Source organism: Cetorhinus maximus, chromosome 3, assembly GCF_964194155.1.
Source record: "Cetorhinus maximus chromosome 3, sCetMax3.hap1.1, whole genome shotgun sequence".
Taxonomy (NCBI): Eukaryota; Metazoa; Chordata; class Chondrichthyes; order Lamniformes; family Cetorhinidae; genus Cetorhinus; species Cetorhinus maximus.
This window is the reverse complement of record NC_135881.1, coordinates 25,183,328-25,201,299: the sequence shown is the minus strand read 5'-3', so window position 1 is coordinate 25,201,299 and position 17,972 is coordinate 25,183,328. Positions and strand designations below refer to the sequence as shown.

Here is a 17,972-nt window from a genome sequence, read left to right as displayed (position 1 = left end):
AGACTGTGTAGTAATTTAAATGCTTGTTGCAGGACTAAAGCAAAAGATTCCTTTGCCTGTAATGAGGGAAATAAATAGCCCCCGTTCATGAGACAGATATTTTAATCTCCTCACTGCCGACATGTTGAACACCCACAGTAACAGCTCGGAAGCATGGAGACACTTAGCAATTTTCAATATTACTATAATATTACTACATATAAGTATCGTCTGGTCACTCCCATCTGGACCCAGAAAAGGTAACCAAATCTGTGCTGCCTCTCTGAAAATCACCGTTAACAGGCAAGTCAGGTCAACTGAGTGCCTAAATTCTGATGTACAGTTGATAACATCGAGACTATATCATGATGCCAGTTTGGGTATAAATGTCAGCTCTCCGATGGCCTAGTGGGTAAAAGGTATCGTCTGGTACAGCACCAAGATAAATAGACCAGAAGGTCCCAGGTTTCTGTCCCTGTCTGAGCTGCTATCAGTTGTTAACATTCTACAATTGCCCTCACTGCTTCAGCTGTTTTGGGTCACGCAGGAAGAATGCAGCAATTTTGGGCAAGTGTCGGGGAGCTGCTAGTGGCCATGGAACTGTCTAGTGACTCTCACCCTCTAACTACACAAGTTGGGCATTGCCGATGGTGAAAGAACATATTTAAACTACTCTCTTCTTAGCGCTTCCCATAAAGATTTAAATCAAACCTAATATAACAGTATAAAGTCCAATCCTATCAAACAGTACAATGCACAGAGTTCGCAATTATCACTGCTCTCTTACCAGCAATAACTACCTGCACATTTCATTAAAAATCTTGTACATTGCAAATATTCGTCTAAATGCAGTCCTCCCTGGAACACTTCTCATGGCAACTTTATAGTGGGAAAAGCACTTCATATAAGAGAACATTCTATAACTAACTACCATGTATAAATAATTACTGATTGCGAATCATTCAAGATGCTTTGTTAAAAAATGTGCCATTTTCCCCGTCATCGAAATTTCTAATGTTCAAAATAAAACAAAAATCACATTTCAAAGTAACATGAATACATTTACCAATTGATTTTTGTTCTATATCTTAAAACCTTAATTAAACTTTTAATATCAAGTCCTCAAATTATACCAAAAGCCTGGGGTTCAACGCGAGTATTTTCTCTTCAGCAATTCGATTTAATCACATCTTTGCATCTGGAGCAGTGTGGAATTTGTGCAACAGCAAAAGGTGATATTCTCTCACTCAGTGAGGATTTGAGGGCTTCTTTGCTTTTTCTAAAAATCTTTCAAATAAAATGAAAACCAAAAATTCTCAAAATGTTACTGTGGTTTTGCCTGTATGACTCCTCACAGGCAGACAGCACCTGTGATGAGTAACACCTCTGATTCTGGTTTAGTAGAAAACAAGATGATTTTATTTTTTAAAAAAAACAAATATTTCATTTCTATTTCTGGAGAAAATTAACTTAATTTTTATTATCTTCAGATGCATTTTTGAACATTAAGAAAATCTTTCTTATACAAAAGCACTAAACGATGAACTTCTGAAGCAAATCTTCAGGGGGCCAGGAGTAGGCTATTAAGGACAGGGAGTTAAGACAGGAAAATGTGGTTCATTGTGGTGAAGTGTACAGGAAGAGTTTTGGATGAGATGCAGCCTCCAGAGTGTTTGGGATAGATGGCCAGCCAGGGGAGCATCAGAGTTAGAATGACTAATTTCCAGGTGATAAACACAGGAACAAGAGCTCCGGATGCAGGTAGGTTTCAGGAGGGTTGGAAATAGGGAGTGTTACCGTGTCATCTTTGTAATGACGAGGATATCAGATCAGAAGCTCGCTCAAGCTTGAGGGCAAAAAAGGATTCTGAGATTGCTAACAGTCTGGCTCAGCATGAGATAGTGGCCAGGTAGGAGGATGGAGTTAGTGCTGATGTGTGGAGTTTGTAGTGCAGAACAAAGACAATGGATTTCGTCTGAGACTTCTGATTTTAAACAGCAAATTACTTTCAGTATCTTCATGAGCAAGAATTCTTTTGTATATTAATACATGACACTTCAAACATTTTCTGTTTCTGTTAATACTATTTCTAGATTTTTAAACCGCCTAATTAATGCATACCAGCTGCTGAAGGAACGGTATCGTATTAAATAGGTACTTGGATTAAAATAATGACCTGCTTCTGCATAGCTCCAGTGAACAATAATATGACGAGTACATTTCCAAAGTCAGGGTTCTCTTTGCTAGAAGATGTCAGATTACACTACAATTGCAAGCTACCAAAACTGATTGTACACATTTTATCTTGATCTGGTACTTGTATTTGCAGTTTACAAACTGGCACCCTCAGACTGCCGAGGGCACTCCTGGGGTTAGATTTCTATTTCTTCTTCAGGATAAATAGCATGCTATTTCTGTTGCTTATGCCAATTTAAAACAACATTCTACATTGATATCGTTTTCCTTGGTTAGTTGGCAGTCTTTTAAAAATTGGACATCGGTGATCCGCTCCGGATTACCCTATCACAGAGAAGTTTGAGAACAGAAAGCAGAAACAGAAAATGGTGGAAACACACAGTAAGAAATTGTGGAGGGGCCAAGTGAATGGAGGAAGTTTCACCCTAATCCACTTATCTGAAAACTGACGGGAAAATGCTGATTTTGCATTTTGCCCCAATTAAGTCTCTGATCCAGTCATCTTACTGCCCAGCCAGCTTGGTCAAAATTGCCCTCAATGTCTCAGGTGTGAGCCCTTCATCACAACTGTCAAATCCTATCCATGAAGAGCATATAAAAAGGCTCAAGGTTCAGCTGCCAGCGAAGCATGGCAAACGTTTAAGACACAGGTCAGAGAAAAAGTCCAGGAGGGTTTGTGAGGAGATTGCAGGGGAAAACCAAGAGTCAACATGGAACACAGCAATGGCGGGGGTAATGGATGAACTACTATATGACACAGGCAAAGTTGTGGGTGAGTTGATGCTTATGGAAAATGAAGGATGGAGAATGAATGAATAGGAGAGGACTGGGGGTGACGAGGACATGGAAAAGGCATTGAATGTCAGATGGGCCAAGCCTGGGATGGGGATGGGCAACATTACCAAGGTGGCAAGAGGTGTTCTTTATGATGGAGAGCTTACAGGGACAGAAGCTCAGCTCAAGGTACATTGTTGATCATTGCTTTGCCTTGGCTGATTGCTTAACTACATGTAAACTTGAATTTATTCATTTCTCATTCTTACTCTACTGTACAACCAATTCACTATTTTGGTGCATATACAGAGCTCCTCAACATTAACAATTCTAACTGACTGACCACTATATTAACTGAAGCAATTCTTCAAATGATCCCACTTCCTCCATTAAAAAAAAAACAAGCTTTTAAGCCAGAAAGTAAATTAATTTTTTTAAACTGGTGAAACAAAGGTACCAAGCCATTTGAATCTACCCAGACTGTGTTGGTATGTACATCTATATTTGGGGGATGGGGAAGAGGAGATGATTTATATGTGCACATAGCACAAGGCAGCTGCTAAGGGCAAATACATTCAATTCAAAGATTGGTGTATAGTTTAAATCTTACAATATCATTAAATACTTGGTAATTTAGTAAGTATAGGGTAATAGCTTCAGATTTTCAAACCATGACTGAATTTAAAACCATCAAAACAAAGATTACAAAAAGTCACATTATTGTTTAAAATCAAGACAGGGAGGGGCTAGTTATAGAAAAAGATACTATTTCCAGTAGCTGAGCTGTCAAGAATAAGGGAACATTAATGCAAGATTTACAAGACAGTAGGAGAAACTTTGTTACACAGAATTGAGAGGCTTCCAGGGTTGGTGTTTGAATCAGAAACGATGTGAACTTTCAAGCTTAGATTGGATAGATGAATGAAAAAAAAAGATTTAAAGGGATATGGAAACGAGGTGGTTAATTGTGATTAAAATTATTTGTTTGTATGGAGAGTAAACACTCACAGGGACTGCCTGGGCCAGACAACTATGTATTTTATGTATTCTACCAATTTTTGCAGCTACCTTTACAGTTCAAAACAGCATTTTCTGTATGACAAAAGAAACACCTGTTTTTTGTAAATACCAAAAACAGGTTGCCTCTTCATAAATGTCTTTGCACCCCTTTTAAAAGAATAAATAATTTTTTATCCATGGTTTAAACTCAGCAAATACGTGCTCTCCAAGTGTGAACTGCATACATCTGCCAGCGCACTAATGTGTTTTTATTAAATTCTATCAGTTCTGTCTAGGGGAAAATCTTTTCCAAAAGTCCTTCAAAATCTGACTGATGAAATCTTATTTCTATTCTAAAACCCAAGCAAGTGGTGATAACACCAACCACATTCAGCAGTGCAAATTGATTAATCCCCTTTTATAGAATTGCACCTCTCTTGATTACACCTATCAAATGTTAAGTACCATTATTCTGGAGTGACAACACATGGCAAATTCCCCATCCATTTGCTGCAGTCTTTGTGGTCCTGCTAGCCTGTACGAATCCTGATGAAAAATTAATTTCCCTTATCTACAACTAAGCCACAAAATCCAAATCCTGCAAACTGGCAACTCTTTCTGTACAGGTATTATGAAAACCTCTGAAGATTAATTGCACGTCAGGTGACATTAAATTAATTTCTGTATTCCTGACAGACATTTGATACTCTGTACGGAGAGAAAAGATAACATTGTCAGAGTACACAGAACGACAGCAGTGCAGCTTCCCGGGCAGCATCGCAAGGATTCCCTTTATAAAAAGGCTACACTGCCTGTCAAAGGTACTGCCACCAATCCAGCTGCCAGCAGACTTTGCAAGACAAGAATCTATTAAGTGACACAATGCTTTTATTACCACTTGCAAATAAAAAAAAATTCATATTTCTGTCCAAATCCCAATGACAGTTATGGGAAAATAAGCAGATTTAACATTCTCCTTTCACTCTAAGCCACAAAAACCTGAATCATTTGAAGTACTATTAAGATCAGTGAAAAGTTTAATTAGTACACATGGGCTTTACCTACAGAAGATTTTACATTGGGGCTCATGCTGTTATAGATTATTTTGCACTTCTACAAGCAACACCCTCTGGCAAAAAAAAAATTAGATTTAAAGTTGATTTGCCATCAAGTCAAAAATGTTGATATATTTTCAGAGAACAGTTCTGTCATCCAGCATTAACTTGTACTAAATGTCGCAGGCATATAAGAGAGAGATGTAACATGAAAACACAAAAGCAGAAAATCAAGTGGGTATCTGCAATATGCGCAGAACTATGATTTGGGTAAGCTGAGGCAACCACTGTATAAATAATAAAGGCATTTTCTTTTAAATTAGCACCAATTACATGTGCAGTTTTAGGAAGAAACCTGGGTCTTACCATAGTTGGAAGCTTGAGCACCCTTATTTTGGGATTAATGTGTGGCCCATCCCCTCCTCCACTGTTCATTCTTTGCATTACAGTTCGTTTTACACCAGGCTTTAATTCTTGGGTCTTGACTGCAGGAACAAGCATCTTCCCAGGCTGCACACTGGAACCTGGTGTGTTAGCAGGTTTACACTGAACCAGTTTTGAAAATTGTAGTTGATTTAAGGGTGCAGGTCTGACTTGTTTGACTTGGTTGATGTTCTTCTTCATTTCTGCCTGAACCTGCAGGATATTTCCAGCTTGATGAGTTTTAATGAATTGCTGTTGTGCTCCGACTCCTATGCCTTGTTTCTTTGTAAATAATCTGTTCTTTATGTTTGGCTGTACGAGGCTTACAGCCTGTAGTGTGGATGTGTTAATGTTCTGGGGAGCCTGTGGTGTATTTGCTAGTTGTTGTTGTGATGGTTGTTGTGCAGCAGGCGGCTGCTGCTGCTGTTGTGCAAGTCGTTCAAGCAGTTCTTTCTTTCGGGCACCGGCTTGTTGCTGACGTCGGAGTTCCTTCTGTTTCAGAATTTCTTCGCGGAGTTTTTTCTGCTCCTCAATTTTCAAACGATACACTCTTGTTTCCTCGTCTTCGTCTGGAGGCTAATGCAAAAAACAAACACTGTTAATTAATTCAGCAGCACAAAATGCTAGCATTTCATGAACTGATTTTAAACAATTTTAAAAACTGCCCACTTAAGAACAGAAAATAAAAGGAAATCTTTTGGAGTCAAACATTGCACACTAAGTTACTGCCAGAGCCAGGCCTTCTGGAGCTGGTCTTCAGATGGAAAATGGTGGTGGTGGGGGAAGTGGGGTACTGGGCGACAAGGGGGCTGTGTGGTGAACATAAGTCAATTCAACTCACACCCCTTTAAGTTAGTTCCTGAGAGATGTGAACAGATGCTTGGGAATAAAAAAAAAATGCTCATCCTCTCCCTGCAGAAACAATGAGAGGGCACAAGTTGAAAGAAAATTTTCAGAAGTTTGAACAAATACTCACACTAACAGTTGCTTTGAAAGTAATCTTAAAATGCAGTCTGAAATGCACACCGGAAATTCATGTACCTATATTGTTTCATATCGTTCAAATGGGAGAACATTAAAGAAAATGGGGAAAGGCAGGAAAATAAGATTAAACTCATCAGATAAAATTAAAGAGACAAGGCATGCATAAGTACTGTGGAGCTAAATGGTCCTCCTCTGTAATGTAAATTTTATAATTCTACATTAAGATAAAAGAGATACATGGAATGCAAGTGTCCCTTGAATAATATTTCGCTTTCACTCATTTGTTTTTAAAAAGTTGGAAACAAGTTTATTAACCAAAACGTAATTATGAAGTAACTTCTATAAGAGTATGTGGTTTTACAACATTTCAAGCAATGAGGAAAAAATCCTTCATGTATATAAATTGGAGTTGTTGATTTCTTCCTCAATTATTCAAACAATATACCAATGTCGTAATTTTCCCTCTAGTTAGTGACTGCACATGAATCAAAGTACAAAGATGCTTTTGTTAACTACCTTTTTTTGTGAAACAGAAAAAATGGAGAAGAATTATCCATCTGTAAAGGAGTCATCAGGGGAGCAATGGAGATAGGGAGAATCAATGTTGGCCAACTTACCAACTCGCCTAAGTTACTTAAAGGAAAATCTGGGGCAGTAGCAGATGTAAGCATTTAAGATGCAATGACAAACTTCACCAAATTGGCATGTTTAAAAAAGAGTGCACACGCCATTAACACATGCAACTGGTTCGGTCACAATCGAATATCTACTGTATGCCCAATTTTGAAATACTAAATGCTTGACAACATAAAGATACCCAATCAAGCCCAATGTAAACACCAGGAATCTTTCCCAGATCAACAGAAGGACCCAGTCTTTAGTCAATCCACTGTGAAAGTTAACCCATAATCCAACAATGGAATCCTAATTAAATTTGGTGAACCTTTTCACTAGGTAACAAGTTCCTGTAGCAAAGCTTATGATTTTCAGAGGAGCAGCGGTAGTGGATAGACCTAGAGAGAACTGGAGCTATTGGAGCACTTCAATGAAGCCCAAGGCTCAAGGCCCAGCCCGAGCTAACTGGTAGCAGCAGTGGGAACAGACAGATTGCTTCTGAATCAAGAGTTTGAAACAAAAAGGAAAAAAATCAAAATGTGATGTCACAGGAAAGCATATTAGTGGTAGGTTGGCGAGTATTACGTTTTCTCTCTTTTTCTCTAAACTAGGGCATTGGTTACCCAGAAACAGAACTTGAATATTGCTAAAAAGAAATATGTTCCCAAAGCATTTCGTCTTGCACTCATCAGCACAAATGCATGAATGCCAAATTTCAAACGATCACAACAATTTATGTTACAGGAGAAAAGGGTGCTGATTGGTTGGCAAGTTCACTTTAATTGGCAAAGCTTTGCCATGGAGACTGCAATAGGGGTCTATAGGCTCCCCAAGCTCCTGGGTAATTCAAAAAAGGCACAAGGCTTGAACTTAATCCTTTTGTTTGCAGAGCACAGGTAACTGCTTATGAATTATGTTGCTTCTACCAAGTGTAAATGAGTCATGTTACAAGCTCAACTGATTATCTTAAATTGACAGGTTTATGAAGTTATTAGCGCACTCAGGATTATTCAGCAAGTGCTACCCAATCACAGGATCACATCCAGTAGCCATTTTGTTTTGCATTTTACAAGCATGTGCTGGTTGAGTAATGTGTTTTCCTGCTGTGAGGAGGCCGAAAACCAAGTTTGATCGGACAAGTTAAATGGTTTTACAAAAGAGAAATAGTGCTTGACAAATTCTTCACGTTTTTTGAGGATGTAATGAGTAAGGTAGGTAAAGGGGAACCAGTCGATGCAGTATAATTGGATTTTAATAAGGCGCTACACAAAAGACAATACACATCATAACAGCGCATGGAGTTGTGTGGAATATATTAGCTTGGATAGAGGACTAGTTAATGGACAGGAAGCTAAGAGTAGGAATAAACAGGGCATTTTCAAGTTGACTGGCATAAGACTATTTTTGGTCTCTCAGGAATCAAGGGATATAGGGAATCAGGAAAATGGAGCTGAGATCATCAGCCATGATCTTAATAAATGGGACAGCAGGCTCAAGTGGTCATATGGTCTATTCGTGCTCCTATTTCTCACGTTCTTACCTGTGTGCCCTTGCACATGAAACACACAAGGTTAGCATTCAGGTGCAGCACAGAATTAGGAAGGCAAATGGGTTGATGGCCTTTATTGTGGAGAATAAAAGTAGGGATAATAGCGTACAGTTTTGGTCTTCTTATTTAAGGAGGGTTATTGTTTATAAGATGGTTCTGTTTTGAGACTGTAATCTTTAACTTAAGGTAAAATTAAAGGAGTCACGTAGCCTGTTCTGAAGACTGCCTGACAGCAAGCCTGGGTGGTTTGACTGTTAGAAATTGTCATACTGGGAAGAAGGTGCAAGGGGTTTATACTTGCAGACAATGGCTGCAGCCTATCTGTCAACAGTGGATAGACTGAGAGTCTCAAAGTCCCAGAAAAGTGTTGGGAATGTTACATTGTCAATAGTTGTGTGTTAAATTGTCCATTTATTTCCAAGATAAGAGACTTGGGGTCTCAAGGATAGCTGATCAACATTTCTTCCTGGGTTCAGGTCCATGTAATTCACAATGCAATGGAAATGGGCTTTGGAGGAAAGGGTCGAAGACAGGCTTGTCCAACCTTATCGCATGGGGGGCCACATTTCAAAGTTTTTCTCACTCGGGGCCAATGAGCAAATTTCAGAAAGATAACGTTTGGCACAACATCAAACATGGATTTTTTTTAAAAGTTAGCTATGAAAAGAAACAACTTGCTGAGCAAAAAACAATGAGTAACAAATGAAGTTGAGTATTAGAGTGTAATAGGGTGAGTGTGTCCCCGGCACACTCCCAGTCTCAGAGTGCTCACTCACTCACCCTCACCCACTGTTTGAGTGGCCGAAAGCGCATGATGGTGATTGTGGGTGAGGGTGAATTATGGATACATGGACACACTCTGCCCTCACACACACACACACACAAAAAAATCACTCCCCCCCCCCCCCACCACACTCTCCCATCACACACACTCTTGTCTACCTGGCAATGTGGAAAATTGTATTTTTGTCCTGTACACAAAAGAGACAAATCCTACCCAGCCAATTACTGCCCCATCAGGCTACTCTCGATCATCAGTGAAGCGATGGAAGAGGTCATCAACAGCGATATCAAGTGGCAATATCCTGCTCACTGATCCTCAGTTTGAATTCTGCCAGGGTCACTCAGCTCCTGATTTCCGAACAGCCTTGGTTCAAACATGGACAAAAGAGCTGAAGTCCAGAGGTGAGGCGAGAGATCAAGGTAGCATTTGAGAGAGTGCGGCATCAAGGAGCTCCAACAAAGCTGCAGTCAATGGGAATCAGGGTCATACCTAGCGCAAAGGAAGATGGTTGTGTTTGTTGGAGGTCTATCGTCTTAATTCCAGGACATCAATGCAGGAGTTCCTCAGGGTAGTGTCCTAGGCTAACCATCTACAGCTGCTTCATCAATGACCTTCCATTCATCATAAAGTCAGAGGATGTTCACTGATGATTACACAAATGTTCAGCACCATTTGCAACTCTTCAGATGCTGAAGCAGTCCATGTCTAAATGCAGCAAGACCTGGACAATATCCAGGCTTGGGCTGACAAGTGGCAAGTAACATTCACACCACATAAGTGCACGGCAATGAAAATCTCCAATAAGAGAGAATCTAACCTTCACCCCTTGACATTTAGTGGCATTACCATTACTGACTCCCTCAATATCCTGGGGGTTAGTATTGACCAGAACCGAAACTGGACCAGAAGGCATAGGAGCAGAAGTAAGCCATTCAGCCCACTGAGTCTGCTCCCCCTTTCAATGAGATCATGGCTGATCTGAAAACCCTCTACTCCACTTTCCTGCCTTTTCTCCATAACCCTCGATTCCCTGATTTAATAAAAATCTGTCTATCTCCACCTTGAATATACCCAGCTTCTACAGCCCTCTGCGGTAAAGAATTCCACAGATTAACTACCCTCAGAGAAGAAATTCCTCCTCATCTGTTTCAAATGGGCGACCCATTACTCTGAGATTATGCCCTCTTGTCTGAGAATCTCCCACAAGGGGAAACAACCTCTCAGCATCTATCCTGTCAAGCCCCCTAAGAATCTTATGTGTTTAAATAAGGTCGCCTCTCATTTTTCTAAACTCCAATGATCACAGGCCCAACCTACTCAACCTCTCCTCATTAGAAAATCCCTCCATTCCCCAACCTCGTGAACCTTCTCTGGACTGCCTCCAATGCCAGTATATCTTTCCTTAGATAAGGACACCAAAACTGTTCACAGTATTCTAGGTGTGGTCTAACTAGTGCCTTGTATAGTTTTAGTAAGACTTCCCTATTTTTATAACCCATTCAGTTTGAAATAAAGGCCAACATTCCATTTGCCTTCCCTATTACCTGTTGAACTTGTAGGGTAACTTTTTGGGATTCATGCACAAGGACTCCCAAATCCCTCTGTGCTGCAGCCTTCTTCAGCCTTTCTCCATTTAAATAATATTCAGTTCCTGTATTCTTCCTGCCAAAGTGCATAACCTCACATTTTCCCACATGATATTCCATCTGCCACTTTTTTGCCCACTCACTTAACCTGTCTGTCTCTGTAGACTCCTTGTGGCATCCTCACCACTTGTCTTCCTGCCTATTTTTGTACCATCTGCAAATTTGGTGATAGTACATTCACTTCCCTCATCTAAGTCATTAAGATATATTGTAAATAATTGAGGCCCCAGCACTGATCCCTGTGGCACTCCACGAGTTACAGGTTGCCACCCTGAAAATGCCCCCATTTTCCCAACTCTCTGTATTCTATCAGGTGCCAATCCTCTATCCATGATAATATACTACGCCCAACACCATGGGCTCTTATCTTATTAAGTAGTCTTATGTGCGGTACCTTATCGAATGCCTTTTGGAAATCCAAATATATTACAACTACTGGTTCACCTTTATCTATCCTGCTTGTTACCTCCTCAAAGAATTCTAATAAATTTGTCAGGCATGATTTCCCCTTCATGAAGCCATGCTGACTCTGCTTGATTAGATTATGTATTTCTAAATGCTCTGTTATTACATCCTTTATAATAGACTCCAACATTTTCCCAATGACAGATGTTAAGCTAACTGGCCAAAAGTTATTTGTTTTTTGTCTCCCTCCCTTTTTGAATAAGGGTGTTACATTGACAGTTTTCCAATCCTCTGGGACTTGTCCAGAATTTAAGGATTCTTGCAGGGTTACTACCAGTGCATCCACTACCCCTGTAGCTGCTTCCTTTAATATCCTAGGATGCAACCAATCAAGTCCAGGGGATTTATCGGCCTCCAGCCCCATTAGTTTCCCTCGTGCTTGATCTCCTGTGATAGTTATTGTATTTATTTCCTCCCCCTCTTTTCGCCCCTTGATTATTTAGTATTTTTGGAATGCTATTAGTGTCTTCTACTGTGAAGACTGAAGCAAAGTATTTATTCAACTGCTCTGCCATTTCCTGGTTCCCCATTATTTCCCCCGCCTCATTCTCTAAGGGGCCAATGTTCACTTTGGCCTCTCTCTTCCTTTTTATATATTTAAAGAAGCTCTTACTGTGTGTTGCTAGTTTACCCTCAAAGTTTATTTTCTCCCTCTTATTTTTTTGGTCATTTTGTTGCTTTTCAAAACTTTCCCTATCCTCTGGCTTAACACTAACCTTTACCACATTGTATGCCTGTTCTTTTGATTTGATACTATCCTTAGCTTCCTTGGTTAACCATGGTTGGTTTATCCCCTTCCTTGAATCCCTCTTCCTCAATGGGATATATCTTTGTTGTGAGTCATGAACTATTTTCTTAAACATATGCCATTGTTCATCAACCATTTTTTTCTGCTAAAATCCTATCCCAATCCACTTAAGCCAACTCTGCCCTTATTTTTTTGTATTAATAGCCATACAAATACTGTGGCGACAAGTGAGGTCAGAAGCTAGGAAACCTGCAGCAAGTAACTCATCTTTTGACTCCCCAAAGCCTGTCTACCATCTACAAGTCAGGAATACTCTCCACTGTCCTGAAGGACTGCAGCTCCAACAAAACTCAGGAAGCTTGACACCATCCAGAAAAAAGCAGCCCGCTTGACTGGTACCCCATCCACAAACATTCACTCCCTCCACCAGCAACGCACAGTAGCAGCAGTGTGTACCATCGACCAGATTCACTGCAGGAATTCACCAAGGCTCCTTAAACAGCACCTTCTAAACCTACGACCGCTACCATCAAGGGCAGCAGATAGATGGGATCTCCACCACCTGGAGGTTCCCGTCCAAGCCACTCACCGTCCTGACTTGGAAATATATCACAGTACCTTCACTGTCACTGGGTCAAAATCTTGGAGCTATCTCCCTAACAGCACTACTGGTGTACCGGCGCTCAAGAAGGCAACTAGCCACCACCTTAACAAGGGTAATGAGGGATGGGCAAAAAATGCAGGCCTAGCCAGCAATCTGCACATCCCCATGTATGAATAAAAAAACTCAACCCATCTCCCACACACTCTCAAGCCACCTTCTATCTCTCTCTCTCTCCACCCCCACACACATTCTCCACCCCCCCACCATACACTCCCTCCCCCTCCTCCACCACACACACAACGCTCCCCTCCTCCTCCACACACACACACGCTCCCTCCTCCACACACACACACACGCGCGCACCCTCTCCCTCCTGCCCCTCGCGCACCCTCTCCCTCCTGCCCCTCGCGCACCCTCTCCCTCCTGCCCCTCGCGCACCCTCTCCCTCCTGCCCCTCGCGTACCCTCTCCTCCCCCCACACACACTTCTCCCCCTCATGCACACTCTCTCCGCCTCCTCACATACACACTGTCTCTCTCCTCCCCTTCACATAAGTTCTCTCTCTCATCCCCCCCACCGCCGACGCTGTCTCTCCCTCCCCCTACACACGCGCGCGCGCGCACACACACACACACACACACACACACACACACACACACACACACACACACACTCTCCCCATCTGTTCCGACCCCCCCTCCCCACCACAATCTCTCCACCTCTCCTTCTCTCACTCTCTATATCACACACATACAGTATCATTATTCATGTACTCAGACGCAAATGGGCTCCGCTCTGGCCTGCTTGTCCCGTTCCCTTGCTCACAGTGCCGGGGCCCTGTGACTTGGCTCCCCAGGCCCCGCGCCTCGGCTCTCCAGCCCTTGGTGTTCCAGGTCCTGATCTCATTGCTGCTGGCATTCCCTGCTCCGCTAATCAGATTATTTCTCTCCCACATTTGCTGCTGAGAGGCTCACTAGTGAAAGCTGACTTCGGGGTTGCATAGAGGGGCTTCGTGGGCCAGCTGCAGCTGGCCGGTCACTTGTTGGGCAAGCCTAGTCTAAGATATCCTTGAAAATTCAAGGGCAAGGTTAGCCTGCCAGGATCCAGGAGAGGGAGAAAAATTATAGGTAGCAAGATGCTGTGGGTCAGCACACAGGATATCAGGTGGGAGCTCATGCTCAGATTGAAAAGACCAAATTCACGAGGAGTTAAAACAAGGCTGGAAGATTCTCCTAGCTTGAGCTAGAAGAAGAATCTCCAGGGAAAAGTCTCATTGTGAATGACAGTTCTAAAGACTACAAGTTCCCAGGCTAGAAAGGAAAAGAATGGAAGTCAACCCACCGGAGCCAAGAATCACCTTTGACTGGTTCCTGGAGAATTGAATGTCTACTTTAAGGACAGCATAAAGTATATTTGTCAAGTATGTTTTCAGTTCTGTTCAAAGAAAAAAGGGTGGGGGGGTGGAATCTTCTGTTTTGTGGTTTAAAGTATAAGATGCCTACAAAGATAATATTTAGTCAATAGCTCTTTTAGTCTTTTGCTTCTATCAAAGTCTTAAAATGTGAAACCTTGTCATGTCATCCTTTCAACTATTTACTGGAAGTTCGAATTTCTTTTTAAAAGATATTGGTCTCTACGGAGATCATAACAACATACTTTCTTTGGAGGCAGTTCAGAAAAGGTTCACTGGAGATCCTTAATTACTTCGGAATGGCCTTCTCAGATCATCTCTTCATCCCATTCTCCACACCATTAACTATGCAGCCTCTCTAAACCTATTTTCCCTACTCTTAGGAAAAAACTACTATCCACATGAAATACTTCTCTGGTTTACCACCTGTATTTACATTGATAAGTCGATGTCCTGAATGAATGCGTTCTCCACCATCAGCATTTTTATGCTCACCAGATCTCTGCCCTTGCAATTCTGTGTCTGGTACAAGAGTCACCCTTCGAGTCTCCAATCTGCAGAGTACCCATGACATGCAATATGGCAGACTGTGCAATTCCTGACCTAGCACAACTACATCAAACAGTATTACGTAACCCACTCAGCCAGAACTTATCACCATTATGCTGGGATCTCAGCCCTAGTCTCCTGGGGCTATTGCCCAGCGGATTTAAATATTTGAACTGCTGTCCTATTATGTCAACAGGACACAAAGTCCAATTTTGGACTGAACACGGCAGAGTGTATGCCATGTATGCTCTGACCTGTTTCAGTTTAGGCTTCATTTCCACGTACAGAAGTGTTGGCTACAGGTTCCACAAGGCTAACCCGGGCTGCGCTCCAGGCCATCACGCCAGAAGTGTACCTTCTTTGGGTCCAGAAGCTAGCTGGGCCACTTGATATTGTGGAAGCCTGGGGCCAGTGGGTTGTCACAAGGCATTGGATTTCCAGAAGCAGCCAGCTGACCTGATCCTAACGAGCTGTAAAACACACTGGACCTTCTGTGGTGACAATCCTTCCACAGGCCAACCATCTCAAGTTCATTCTGGGGAAAATACATCCTCAATAAATTTGTTGTTTCTTTATCCTTTTTTGATGGGATGTTACTGGCAAGGCCAACATTTGTTGCCCATCGCTAACTGCCCTTGAACTGAGTGGCCAGCCAGGCTATTTCACTGGACAGTTAAGAGTCAACCACATTGTTCTGGGTCTGGAGTCACACGTAGGCCAGGCTGGGCAGATTTCCTTCCCTAAAGGGCATTGGTGATTTTTTTTTCTCATTAATTCATGGGATGTGGGTATCGCTGGCAAGGCCAGCATTTATTACCCATCCCTAACTGCGCTCGAGAAAGTGGTGGCGAGCTGCCTTCTTGAACCGCCGCAGTCCAGATCAGTTTTACAAGAATTGATGGCAGTCGTCATGGTCATCAGGAAGAAGAGTCACATTGGATTCAAAACATGAACTCTGTTTCTCTATTCACAGATGCTGCCTGACCTGAGTTTTTCTAGCATTTTCTGTTTTTATTTCAGATTCCCAGCATCCGAGGTATTTTGCTTTTATCTTACTATTACTGAGACTAGCTTTATATTCCAGATGTTTTTATCAACTGATATTAATAATTATATCAATTGTTAATATAATTGAACTTAAATTCCACCAGCTGTCATGTGGGATTTGAACCCATGTCCCCAGAGTATTAGCCTGGACCTCTGGATTACTAGTCCAATAACATTACCACTATGCCACCATCTCCCCTCTTGTCTAGCAATTCTAACATAGAGTAATGAAAGTCAGGGTTTCTAAAAGCAATGCCACATTTGAATATATAATAAAGCTGAAACATAAAACTATAATCAAATAATATTACTACTGGCCATTTAGAGATTTTATGGACAAATCCACAGCATGTTGTCATCCTGGTAATTGTCACATTCTGCCTATTACTAAAACAAAAGGGAAGAGAAGCTTTATGGATTTTCTACAGAATTTCTCATTCTGGGCTCAAAGAGATTTGTCACTTAATAATTGGCTCTAATCAACAGTTCACAGTCAATCATTTTGACCTTGAGCTAATCGTGCCTCTGGAAATTATTTCAAGTTGTCCTTTCAAACTGACTACTAACACATCCAAACAACATAAAAATATCCAGGAATGAAGTTTAGATTTAAAGTGCAGAAAACAATCTGCTTTTGCAACCATATTACACAAACAAAGTTGAAAACCGATTCTTGAAAGTTACCTGAACATCGATTTAAGAATCTTATTAAATATTACTTTTCAGCATAATAATATGCAATGGCGGCCTTAAATGGTCAGTACAACATCTATTACAGTTCAGCCAAAAAAAACCTCAAACATTCATTTCTTTTTTTTTAAATCTTGACTCATGCTAAAGCCAGAAGTGATATCAGCCAAGATCAATATGGTCATATGGTTTACCAATATTATACCACAGCTTTTAAACCACTTGCTGGACACTGTTTTCTACTATGGATGGTGAGATCGGGTCTCCTTCTACCAGTTTCACTCACTTATCATACTCATTCTGTCGTTTCATACCATCAGTTTCAATATTTGTTTGTACAGCAGCAACAGTGTGGAAACTGGCTTTAAAGAGTGAGCCCACAGACATTAGGGAGCTGAGCTAACATCAGCAGCCAAGGGTACTGTGGCTCCAAATGTGCAGTTGTGCCAAGATCCTTAACAGGCTCAGCAGGTCCTCCTTTCAGTCGGAATGACATTGTATTGATGCATTTCTTTCTATACATTATGAGTTGCTTCCAGCATCAGATATCTCAACAGGGCTGCTCCAATTATATATATTCTTGATGCTTCTGAGGTTAACACAGGAACCAATTCTGAACAGAACTTCACATCAATATGGAGGTAATTAACCTGAGGAAAGCTTGTGTTAGTGAAATTCGCATGACTACCCATAAATGTTAACTTCTCTACTCTTACCCAATGTTGACTGACTGCTATGTATTTCCAGCATTTTCAGTTTTTGTTTCACGTTCCCTGCTTTTGTCTCCCCACCCTGCCACCCTTAGTTGGTCTAGTTCAAAACTGGGGAAATGTGAGGTCATGCACTTTGGCAGGAAGAATAGAGGCATAGACTATTTTCTAAATGGGGAGAGAATTCAGAAATCTGGAGTGCAAAGGGACTTGGGAGTCCTAGTCCAGGATTCTCTTAAGGTTAACTTGCAGGTTGAGTTGGTAGTTAGGAAGGCAAATGCAACGTTGGCATTTATTTCGAGAGGACTAGAATATAAAAGCAGGGATGTGCTGCTGAGGCTTTATAACGTTCTGGTCAGACCACATTTGGAATATTGTGAGCAATTTTGGGCCCCGTATTTCAGGAAGGATGTGCTGGCCCTGGAGAGGGTCCAGAGGAGGTTCATGAGAATGATCCCAGGAATGAAAGGCTTAACATATGAGGAACGTTTGAGGACTCTGGGTCTATACTCGATGGAGTTTAGAAGAATGAGGGGGGATCTGATTGAAACTTAGAGAATACTGAAAGGCCTGGATAGAGTGGACGTGGGGAAGATGTTTCCATTAGTAGGAGAGACTAGGACCCGAGGGCACAGCCTCAGAGTAAAGGGAAGACCTTTTAGAACAGAGATGAGGAGAAACTTCTTTAGCCAGAGAGTGGTGAATCTATGGAATTCATTGCCACAGAAGGCTGTGGAGGCCAGG

The 17,972-nt window shown here is 41.5% G+C and overlaps 1 protein-coding gene across 5 annotated transcripts in view; it reads right to left on the bottom strand.

Annotated features, from left to right (window-relative positions):
• Positions 1–17,972, bottom strand: part of rbm33a (RNA binding motif protein 33a) — a 195,552-nt gene that overhangs the window by 34,562 nt on the left and 143,018 nt on the right. For all 5 annotated transcript variants that reach the window (XM_078537080.1, XM_078537103.1, XM_078537087.1 and 2 more), the window contains one exon: positions 5,370–6,002. In XM_078537080.1, the coding sequence (XP_078393206.1) occupies positions 5,370–6,002 (633 nt within the window). The remainder of the gene's footprint in view (positions 1–5,369; positions 6,003–17,972) is intronic.